At 38.4% G+C, this 12,500-nt stretch overlaps 2 protein-coding genes across 3 annotated transcripts in view; one reads left to right on the top strand and one right to left on the bottom strand.

Moving 5' to 3' along the window:
* The window catches only part of fray (frayed), a 353,939-nt gene that overhangs the window by 107,148 nt on the left and 234,291 nt on the right, over positions 1–12,500 (top strand). The window lies entirely within an intron of this gene.
* On the bottom strand, positions 7,307–7,756 carry LOC136846345 (uncharacterized). Its single transcript, XM_067117144.1, has one exon. The coding sequence runs from the start codon at positions 7,754–7,756 to the stop codon at positions 7,307–7,309; it is 450 nt and encodes a 149-aa protein (XP_066973245.1).

Below are 12,500 nucleotides of genomic sequence, written 5' to 3'. Positions count from 1 at the left end.
AGAGAGGGATGGGATGAAGGTAGTGTTGGGAAAGTTAGGATGGTGTTGGAGGAGTTGTTGGGGAGGGAGAGAGTAATGATAGTGACGGTGGTGTTTGAAAAAGTGATGGAAATCAAGGTTGTCTTAGCACTAGTAGGAATGGTGATGAAAGTACTGGTAGGTTTAAGTAACGGGCATTGTTAAATGAAGTAAAGATACTGATATAGTTTTTATTGGAGAAGTAGGATGGTGAAGAAACGGGTGGACTTACAAAGGATAGTGATGGAGGTGGCGGTGAATGACGGGATGGTGATGAAGGTGATGTTAATGGAAGTAAAACTTGCAATGTAGGTGTTGCTGGTGGATAAATTAGGATGGTAATGGAGGTACTGTTGGGAGAGTTAGGATGGTGATGAAAGTGATATGGGATAAACTGAGAACAGTGACAGAGGTATGGAGGTTAGGATGGTGATGGAGGTGTTGTTTGAGGAGGCAAGGATGTTGGCGGAGGTATTGTTGGGGAAAGTTAGGATGCAACTGGAGGTGGATTTGTATGAGGTAATGTTGGTGAAAGGCAGGATTGTGCTGGAGGAGGTGTTTGGAGAAGGTAAGGATGGTGATGGAGGTCCTTTCTGGAGATTTGAGGATGAAGACGGAGGTAATGTAAAATAAAAAAAAAGATGGTAATCATTGATGCTTGTTGACCTTCCCCTTTCTTTTCTACCCTTCCTATATACCCCTCCTATATACTGATTTCTTCGGGCCTGGGCATTTTGTTACACGTCCCTTTGGCCAGTGCATTAAGGTGATAACTGCACCGTCAGCATTGATCTTACAAGGAAGTGTTGACACTATTTGAGATGAGAAATCATGATAGATGAATCAATACTCTTCCAGGCACCTCTCGAGCTTCTTGAGTATGCCCCTCCACCCCGACACCACCCCCGCCCCAACCTCCACCCTCTACCCCTTGTTTTTCCATGGCATGAGGCGCTGGGGAAATATGTAATAACTCAGGATTAAAGGAAACACCTCATTTGCATACAAATTACCTCTTTAATGCGAGAAAGGATTTAAATCCCCTTGAAAGGATTTCAATCCCCGTTTTAATTTGCTCTCCCAGATGAGCAGAGGGGCTCCGTTGCTTAATGATGATTCAGCGGGTAAACATCGACAGCTGTTTGGATTTCTTATTCAAACCGGGCAAGGCCTGATGCTGTGTGCCTTCAATTCAATTTGTCCGTTCTACAAGAACCAAGGAAAATTCTCGAGCTTCACTTCCTACTGGTATGGCTTCTCTCTCTCTCTCTCTCTCTCTCTCTCTCTCTCTCTCTCTCTCTCTCTCTCTCTCTCTCTCTCTGTTGCCATGAAAGTGTAAATAAAGCGCGCTGCAGATATTGTTACCAAGATGGCAGAACGTTGGTCATGGTAAATCTGCAGAACCTCTTTCCAGACATTTTTCAAGATTCTCCTCTTTGATAGAATTCTTTTGATTGTGGGAGCCTGATATCAGAACAACAGGAATTCAAGAGTAGATCAAGAAAATATTGACAGAAATTTGTTCAAACAGAATTGTCGTCTCCAAGCCTTTAAATATTTGAACAGCAGGAGGCGCGGTTTGACAAATATCTAGGAAAGTCGAAGTAAGAAATACGCTGATCCGTTTTTGAGAAACTTTTCGAGCATATCAGTATGATAAGGCAGCGCATTCGCAAGGTCTCCGTAAACTGTAGCGTTTTTTGTATATTTCTATCAAAATTCTTGTCATGACAGTGCCTCCTAGATGTAGGCAAGAGCCATTGTTAGGTGACGAGAGACCATGGCAGCAAAATAATTGCCGGTGTTGTTGAAAAGCTAATTCGGTAAATTGATCAATTCAGTTCTGCAAGTTAGCACCTGAACAACAGTGGTCATCGTCGTCTTAACCGCCATATTTGTGTCGAGAGAAAACTATGAATTCTGAGAAACGTATCGGCGTCCGAAGCATTCATTGAGTTTCAAGAAAACTGTGAATTCTGAGAAATGAGAAGATTCTCCACCGCAACCATTCCTTAACAAAGCGCCAGAGACAAGAGGAAGAGGAACATCGTAAAGCGCTGAGGAGCACACGTAACCCAGATACACTGTGAACAACCTTGTCTTTGTGGGGCTTCTTGCTTGCTTGAAGGTCTGCTGCAGCCACTCGGTGATGTCACGCTTTTGCTTCTGAGTAAGGGAATGTACGGCTCTCCCCGTCACGTATTCCCCCCTCCCCCCAACTCCCTTCTCTTCCTAGGTAGGCAGAGTTTGTGATTTGTGTAAAAAAAAAAAAATTCTTGTGAAGCTATATTTTAGGATTTTTCACACAAACGACCACACAGCCTCCCTTTAAACTTAGGAGCGCGCACATACAAACACACACACACACACACTATTATATATATATATATATATATATATATATATATATATATATATATATATATATATATATATATATTATACATATATACATATATATGTACAACAGGTATTTTGGGGTAACATTGCCTGCTCCATTCCCTTCTCCATCTTGGCTATAATCCATCACAACTGAGTAACTACCAGGTGAATTTACAAGTATATTTCATGGAGAAAATTTTTTGTTTTTGTTTTTGCGGAAGTTGTTGGCTAATGGTTTTATGACACTGACTTTCTCATATCCAAGGCAGCGTCTTCAGAGGATTCCTGAATGAAATATAATCTTATCTTTATTTCTGTGGAAATGCGAAAAATAAAATGAATTCTGAAAGGTCAAGAAACGCGCTCTCACGCACATACAGAAAGACACAGACGCACACATACATGTGTGTGTGTGTGCGCGCGCGAGCGTAAGTTATCATTGCCCTTACCTTCCAATAACTACTTAGCCGTTAGCACATCCAGAGAAAAAACATCCTAAAATTATATTTTTCTGGGAGCTTCTCCTAACGTTCTGCAATGAACGTGAGAGTACGGCCATGCAATGCAAATACCAATAAAAGAAATATTCTGAACCTAACTCATCCGTCCGCTTGAATTTACCCATCCAAATTCCGACCTGACCCACGAACTCGGAAGGAAGACTTCATAAAGCAGACTACACCAGCTCCAATTCTCGATCGAGTCGGATCGCGAAATCTAATCAACTTCGAAGGATATCTTGAACCAGACATGACAGACATGTGGGCGTGGGAGTTGAGGGGAGGGGGAGAGGTAAGGGGTGGGGAGGGAAGGAGGTATAAGGTATCGGCGGAGTCATAAGCTTAAGTGCCTCTCTGGTTCGCAAATATCAGACAGCAATTTTTTTCCCTCCTCTTAAACTGATAGGATGCGATACCCCAAGGAGATTTGAAAAGCAGGCGACCACATGCTATTAATTAGATGAAAATTGAAGCACCACCAGGCCACTCAGGCGAAGGAGAGAGAGAGAGAGAGAGAGAGAGAGAGAGAGAGAGAGAGAGAGTTTTCTCGCTTGTAATCAAGGTGAAAGTTCAAGGGTTATTCGGTAAAGCAAAAGCACAAGCAGAATAATAAATGCTTTGTGCCACAAACTGAAAATATATTTGGGTTTAATAGAGATTGAAAAGAGACCACCTCAGAATGGATCAAACTGGATATTCCACTTTATATTATTTTAACACAACGATACACTTCGAGAATTCATGCTGAAATGGAGTTTATGGAAGACGACGAAAAAGTAAGCAAACGTTAACAAATTTCTGTATTGTAATTGCCACTGTCGGGGAAATAAAAATCTTGACGTGTCGACTTTCTGCCGTTATGTCTAAGATCCCAGGAGGAACACATCACACATCTCGTAGTACCGTAGTACATGGGAAAAGAAAGGAATCGTACGGAGAGAGAGAGAGAGAGAGAGAGAGAGAGAGAGAGAGAGAGAGAGAGAGAGAGAGAGAATTTGTTGGGAAAGCACAAGAGCAAGTACTGTATAAATGGCAAAGTAAAGGCCTACATGTTTTCTCCATTTCAGTAAGTTTATGAAAGATCGAACTAATTAATAAATCATACGTCATATTTCTTGTTCATCTCATTAGGGCGTCTCTCTCTCTCTCTCTCTCTCTCTCTCCGCATCTTGATTTAGTTGAAATAGTTGTTCATATGCAAGTTTCGGTTCCTACTGCTTTCACCTACACAATGAAACGCTAAATTCATACAGACAGGAGAAGCAGATTTAAAAGCAGTTCAAGTTAATAAATGCAGATTCGAAAATCTTTTTGAGAATTTGTATTTTTTTTTTTTTGACAAGAGCCATCTCATCAACAAAACAACTGGAAAAATAAAGACAATTCTTTTAATACGTATCTCATAAATTCCCCACTGAACATATTCACTTAATAATTTGCGTTCGAGAGAGAGAGAGAGAGAGAGAGAGAGAGAGAGAGAGAGAGAGAGAGAGAGAGAGAGAGAGAGAGAGAGAGAGAGAGAGAATATTTTCATAAGTTCCCCACTGGACATATTCACTTAATAATTTGCGTTCGAAAGAGAGAGAGAGAGAGAGAGAGAGAGAGAGAGAGAGAGAGAGGGTATTTTCATAAGTTCCCCACTGAACATATTTTCACTTAATAATTTTCCTTCGAAAGAGAGAGAGAGAGTATTTTCATAACTTCCCCACTGAACATATTCACTTAATAATTCTCGTTCGAGAGAGAGAGAGAGAGAGAGAGAGAGAGAGAGAGAGAGAGAGAGAACGAATCATTAGCATCTGGAGTCCCCGCTTACAAATCCACATGTGCGTACGCACGTTCATAAGCGCATGAACCTTACGCCTTTCTCTGAACGCACAACGGAATAATCGCGATTTATTCCAGCCTGCTGGCACGGAAAGGGCCCAGCCCAACCGATGCAAACCTCTCTATACAAATCTTTTTTACTTTTTATTTTTTCTTTCAGACTCGGCAACGCTATGAAGCCACATCCTCTACCTGATAGCTCCGCATTCCTTATATCCACGTGCATTGCCAGCATGCATTGAAAGCATGCATTGAAAACAGGTGATCACAGTGGGAGATTTATATATAACTCGCTGATCTCAGCTGGTGACTGAAAGCACGCATTGAAAACAGCTGATCACCGTGTGAGATTTATATATAGCTCGCTGATCTCAGCTGGTGACTGAAAGCACGCATTGAAAACAGCTGATCCCCGTGAGAAATTTATACATAACTTGCTGATCTCAGCTGGTGACTTACAGACAAGGATCTGACCTGCGCGTTTGGTTTCATAATATTATATTATAAAGAAGAACAGCTGATGTCGGCGTGTGGTTTGACTATGGGGATGCGAGCCCAACCGTGTTGTAGTAGTTCATATAAGAGTGAGGTTATGGCTTCTAAAACTTGATGGGTTTCGCAACATGCCGATAGATCGACCAATCGCGGTCGAGATCGGAAGGCAACTTGCGTCGAGCTTTGTGTGGGTTACGAAATGAAGGTGGATGCAGAGATGCGACGCAGCTTGGGCGTCTAGACTTAAAGGTGTTTGTGTACTGGGGCATCTGTTAGTTTTTTACGTTTATTGTTATTATCGTATTTTTATTATCATTATCATTATTATTGTTATTATCATTATTTTTATTATTATTATTATGAAAAACTATAGATTTATAGATATAAGGTTTAGTCTTTGTAATTATGATTTTTGTTATTACTGCAAATAAATGCGAGTGAAGCATTTATATAAACAGTTATGGTGAATTATTATTATTATTAATATTATTATTATTATTATTATTATTATTATTATTATTATTATTATTATTATTATTATACAGGGTCTTTTCTATTTTCTTGTATAAGATAAATTCTCAATAAGACCTGTTTAAGAGAGGGTCTGTTTCCTTCATATTATTATTATTATTATTATTATTATTATTATTATTATTATTATTATTATTATTATTATTATTATTATTATTATTTTATAAAATATTTAATTATGTCTTTTTGCCTACACGAAGACTGAAACAATAGCATCACATTCATCCACCGAGCAGGTATCTGGACACCTACACATGTTTCCCACGGAGCCATATGCTGACCTTTGACCTTTCGCTATAAGCTCTAAGCTCGGTACGCACCTTTCCTTTTTCCCACAAATGGAAGGGAAACACAGTCTGGCAACGGTCGTGGAATACCAAAGGCGAGACTGTTTCTCTGAATGGAATAGAATACAGAGTTTAGGCCAAAGGCCAAGCGCTTGGGCTTATGAGGTCATTCAGCGCTGAAATGGAAATTGACAGTAGGAAGGCTTGAAAGGTGTAACAGTAGGAAACAATTGTTAGAGAGGGTGGGAAGTGAGATGGAAGAGAGAGACTATGAACGGAGGTGCAGTAAAAGGAGTGAGAGAGTTTGCAGCTAGGGGCCGAAGGAAAGCTGCGAAGAACCTTAAGTAATGCCTACAGTGCATCGCGTAGATGCACTGACTGCATTACTCCAGGGTTTATTAAGAGATAGCGATCGGGTTTTGTTATGGGTTTTCATTTAACCTTTTTCTGCCAAGAGTATATCACCTGCATTGTGACATGCCTCCTACGCCCTTACGTCTGATTTGATTATCTCTCTCTCTCTCTCTCTCTCTCTCTCTCTCTCTCTCTCTCTCTCTCTCCCCTTTCCCCATTGACTTGAAGCCGAATGCAGCATGATTTTAACTTAAGCCTAATTTGATTATTCATTGCAGTCATAATCGTCCTCTCTCTCTCTCTCTCTCTCTCTCTCTCTCTCTCTCTCTCTCTCTCTCTCTCTCTCTCTCTCTCTCTCTTTTCCCCATTGATCTGAAACCGAATGCAGCATGATTTTAACTTAAGAAGTCTAATTTGATTGTTCATTGCAGTCATAATCATCCTCTCTCTCTCTCTCTCTCTCTCTCTCTCTCTCTCTCTCTCTCTCTCTCTCTCTCTCTCTCTCTCTCTCTGTCCTTTCCCCATTGACCTGAAACCGAATGCAGCATGATTTTAACTTAAGAAGTCTAATTTGATTATTCATTGAAGTCATAATATCTCTCTCTCTCTCTCTCTCTCTCTCTCTCTCTCTCTCCTTTCACGCATTCACAATGTTAACTGGTAACTGGAAACCTTATTTAAACTTTCTGGTTTTCACGGTACGAAAACGAGAAGAAAAATTCATTTACAAATGCAGTTGTAGCAATCATAATTGAGCTATATTTCACTTTAATTGAAAGTGCTTGGATTCCGTACAAATGTTTCAACCGATATGCAACTCGTCCTCGATGTTTATTAGATATAGAGGAATCGTCATGGGAAAAGGAATGTTTATTCATGTAGACACAGAATGAAACATCAGTTGATCGTAAATTATCGTAAAATTCCAAAGGTTGTCAGGGGAGCAACGTATCTAGTGCTAATATTGGGAAGTGGGGTAGGGGAGGGGCATTGGGGTAGGGGAGAGACACTGGGGTAGGGGAGGGACACTGGAGGTAGAGGAGTGGCGCTGGGGTAGGGGATGCATATTGGGGGTGGAGGAGGGGCATTGTAGTAGGGGAGGGGCAGTGGGGGTAGGGGAGAGGCATTGGAGGTAGGGGAGAGGCATTGGGGTAGGGGAGGGACATTGGAGGTAGGGAAGGGGAACTGGAGTAGGGGTGGGGCATTGGGGTAGGGGAGTGGCGCGGGGGTTAGGGGATGGTCATTGGGGTAGGGAAGGGGCATTGGAGGTAAGGGACAGGCATTGCAGGTAGGGGATGGGCGTAGTGGGTAGGAGAAGGGCATTGGAGATGGGGAGTGGCGCTTGGGGTAGGGGACGGGCATTGGAACTACGGGATGGGCATTGGAGGTAGAGGAGTGGCGCTGGGACTAGGGTATGGGTATTGGAGGCAGGGGATGGGCATTGTGGGTGGGGAGGGGCATTGGGGGGGGAGGGCGATGGAGTAGGAAAGGGAGCCATTGGGGGTAGGGCAGGGCCACTGGAGTAGTGGTAGTAAAGAAAGGCTGGAAAGATAATGTCAGGTACAAGTGGGTGTTTACAGTAATATAATAGAATGAAAATAATGTGTCGTATTTTATTATGATGCCGGATTATATATATTTCGAGCTGGAAAGTTTTGGAAGTTTAAATTCATATTTACTGGGAGTTGTCACGATAAGAATCTGGTGAAGTTTTGTTTGTTGATAATAGATTAAAGAATTTCAAGAAGGACGCGGAGAAGAAAGCTTAAAATGCTTCCATTATTCCTGTTTAAGATGTCATGAAAAATTAAATTGCTAAGAATTATATGAAGGTAATATAACAGACAACTGATTTTTATTAAATATAGATTTTAAGCAAAATTTTATTGCAAAATTTAAATGTTCAGATAATAATAAAAATGTAAATCCACAGTAAATGCTTAGGAAACCGACTGAAAAGTACAACAGACATAATACGAGTATATTAGGATACGATAAACTTGGACGGAAGTTTTGCACGTTCAGTTAAAGGTATTTAATCAGTTACTTAAATGAAAACGCATTTTATGTGGCTAACAAGTCTCCTTGGGTCTCTGGCTTAATTGGAATCCACTGCCGCTCGCACCAGGCGTAACATACTATCTCCAATACCACTTGTCAAACAAATAAGCAAAGATTTTCTCAAGTAATATGGAGAGTTTTTTGAAATGTATATTAGTCAAAGTTAGACAGGTGTCCTTTACTTACTATCCTTTTCTCTCTCTCTCTCTCTCTCTCTCTCTCTCTCTCTCTCTCTCTCTCTCTCTCTCTCTCTCTCTCTCTCTCTCACACACACATAATGTAACAATAGATACACACACACACACACACACACACATATATATATATATATATATATATATATATATATATATATATATATATATATATATATATATATATATATATATATATATATATATATATATATGCGTGTGTGTGTGTATTACTGCCATGTAAGGTAGTAAAATGACATAAAATTAATATTGAGCATATGGTCACAGGGAAAGAGAAACAACGGAGTGTAAGATATTTTGCCTTCACCTTAATGTTGCTTGCAGGATTACACATGGTATATACGTAGCTTGTGTGTATATATATATATATATATATATATATATATATATATATATATATATATATATATATACATATATATACATATATATATATATATATACATACATACATACATACTGTATATATATATGTATCTACATACATATATATATGTATATGTATATATATGCATATTTACAGATATATTTATTTATTTATTTATTTTCATACATACAATACAGATATACACACATATATATCTCACTCAGATGCCCTAAATTCAGAGACTGGGGAATCACTCAGTTTTCCAATCCTTTCAACAGTAATGTTAATATTTCAACGTGTGTGTTTGTACGTGTGTGTATGTGTGCGTTTGAGAGAGAGAGAGAGAGAGAGAGAGAGAGAGAGAGAGAGAGCGCCTGATTCAAGCTGCGAGCAATCACACACAAAATGGTCATTAACAGATTTTGCTTTTTGCCCCGCCATTCTGCTCTCCTTCCGCACTGCATTCACTTTGAACTCTTCCCGGCCTCGTATACTTCAAGGATGAGGTTACCGCCTTGGTCTTGCTAATAAGTTTGAAAGGAAAATTGTGTTCCTCATATCTCGTTAAAGTTTATGTAGTCATTCAGGGAGAGTGCATGTTTTATCTCCTCGCATCAAGCTTGGCAAAGGATTTTTTTTTGTTTTGTTTATTCTTTATACGATACTTATATTAGTTATATGTTACTCTTGTTTTCTTTAATGTATAAATTGTCTATTTACCTTTATTTATCTATCTATTTATCTCTGTCGGTCTATGTGTACATATACATACGTACATACATGCACGTGTTTATGATATATATATATATATATATATATATATATATATATATATATATATATATATATATATATATATATATATATATACAGATATATATATATATATATATATATATATATATATATATATATATATATATATATATATATATATAGTATGTATATATAAGTGTACGTATGTATGTAAAGATGAGCGTCAAGTAAGTAAAGACCTCCAGACAAAAGCATAAAGGACCAGACAGAAACCGAAAGCAGCGAACGCACGAGCAAGCACGCAAACTGCATCCCCGTTCCCTTCCCTTCCCTTCGAAGCCGTAAAGAAATGCAGTCCCCAACAAGGCAGTAAATCTTAGCGCCGCGTGTTCCAGGCAGATAAGCCGCTTGCAGAATCGATTCCAAAAGCACAGGCTGTGTCCGATGGGTCAAAAAAAAAAAAAAAAAAAAAAAAAAAAAAAGTCGAGACAGGGTGGAAAAAAAGGAGTGCTCGAAGTGCCTCTGTGAATGATGAGTTTTTATTGAAGTTTCTCTTATTAATCCTCCGGAGGTGGATAGTATGGAGGATATCATCTTCATCCCCATTCTCGAAGGAGGTAATAAATTTCTTGGGGGTGGAGGATGCCCCAAGTTATGAGGGAGGATGTCATCCTCGTTCTCGCAAGAGGATGCCGCCTAATTTTTGAAGGAGGATAACATACTGTTTCCTTATAAGCAATACCATATGCATTCGTGCAGGAGGATTCCATACCGCATCCCAGAAGGATTCTAACATCCGTCTTCCTTGAAGGAGGAAAAATCCTCATCGATGGAGAAGGATACCATCACTAATTCCATCCCCCATTTCCCAAAAATGGAAAATGTACCCACCCTGAATTATAAGATGCCCACTGTTCGTGAAAGTGCTGATTTAATGTGGAGATTTAGTCGGATTTACTCTAGTATGGATTATTTCGTCGATTCAAGTTGTTTTAAGAATATTGATTGTGCATGTGATATTTGAACAACTGTCTTTTTTTTTATACAATGTAAGTGTTCCTGTGGTATATTTTCACTAGTTTAAGCTGAACAACCTACAACTTTCGATTATTTTTTAAGTATATGAGAGTTAGTATACGGTTAGTTATGGTTTTCATAGTTTTAATAATCTCTCTCTCTCTCTCTCTCTCTCTCTCTCTCTCTCTCTCTCTCTCTCTCTCTCTCTCTCTCTCTCTCTCGTAATGCATAATATACTTCGGTTCCAAAGAAGCTTTCCTCAATATTCATTTTTTATTCGAGATCGTCTGAACATTAGGTGCGCCGGATCGCCAGAGAAAACCAGCAAGCTGATTGTAATATAATTGTCTAATCAAGAAACCTCTCGCTCAGATGATTAGCCCACGGGGATTCAGATAATCCTGATTGGTTCGTTAGTTGGTTCACCCTCGAGTTGTCATGATCCCATCACGTATTAAGGTTTAATTGAGCAGGATTTTTGTGTAATTCGTTGTAGAATTGGCACACACGCACACAGGTTCCCAAAAAGGATTACAGATTTTTAAATTTCTAGGTGACCATGTAAAATCCCACTTTCGTTATTTCAATGGTGCGTGAAGCAAATGATAGTGAAAGAGAGACATTTTATCTTTATAATTAACATCTTCTGAATTAATTTCTATGTACGGGATTAAGCTACTTTAAAAGTCAGCGCCTCACGAACTTCTTTTGGTTTGTGTGCAAAACTTGTAGGAAGACTGGCTGGAAGGGATACTATACAAGGTAGATGAAGATGAAAGCTTTAGCTTTTTGCTGAAGTCTTTAACGTTATTAAGCCTTACCAGTGCTTTAATAAGTAAGTCCTGGACTGAATAATCAATTGAAATAGCCAGGATTAACAAATGGTATTCTTGATATTAGTGTTATATATATATATATATATATATATATATATATATATATATATATATATATATATATATATATATATATATAAAGGCAATGCCACGAGGGAAAGTGAAACGACGGAGTGGTGCTAGGCCTTCGACTTAACGTCCTTTACTTAGCTCGTGGCATTGCCTTTATTTATATATTCATCACGTTCCATACTTTCGTGATTCAGTTATATATATATATATATATATATATATATATATATATATATATATATATATATATATATATATATATATATATATATATATATATATATACCGTATATATATAATATATATATTGGTAGATATTGGCTAATTTTGAAAGCCCTTGGCTTTTAGCGAAGACTAACTCCTCATCCATTTGGTATAGCTACTGCATATGTGCGTACATTAAAATAAACAAAATTTATAGTTTTAGTATCTGCTCTTTTATTTTTTGGTCTCCATTCTGGTGTTTTTTTGCTCTTTGGTATCTGGCCACAGGCAGCTTATAAATTTTTTAATGAAATATAGACCGCAATAAGAAGAGACGTCACCTGTGTTTGTATCTTCCTCGTAATATCTTGATTATTGAGGGTTTTCCTTGATGTTGATGGGTGATCTTGATTATTTTGCTTTGACGTAGACGGTTAGTAAGCCAAATGTATATTGCAGATACCTTAGAGTTTTTCGCTTGCTTATGTGTGTGTTTTCATGTTTTCATCGTAAATAAATATATATATATATATATATATATATATATATATATATATATATATATATATATATATATA

This window comes from Macrobrachium rosenbergii, chromosome 15 (genome assembly GCF_040412425.1).
Source record: "Macrobrachium rosenbergii isolate ZJJX-2024 chromosome 15, ASM4041242v1, whole genome shotgun sequence".
Classification (NCBI taxonomy): domain Eukaryota; kingdom Metazoa; phylum Arthropoda; class Malacostraca; order Decapoda; family Palaemonidae; genus Macrobrachium; species Macrobrachium rosenbergii.
Note: the sequence above shows the minus strand (reverse complement) of the source record. Positions and strands in the feature narration are given on the sequence as shown.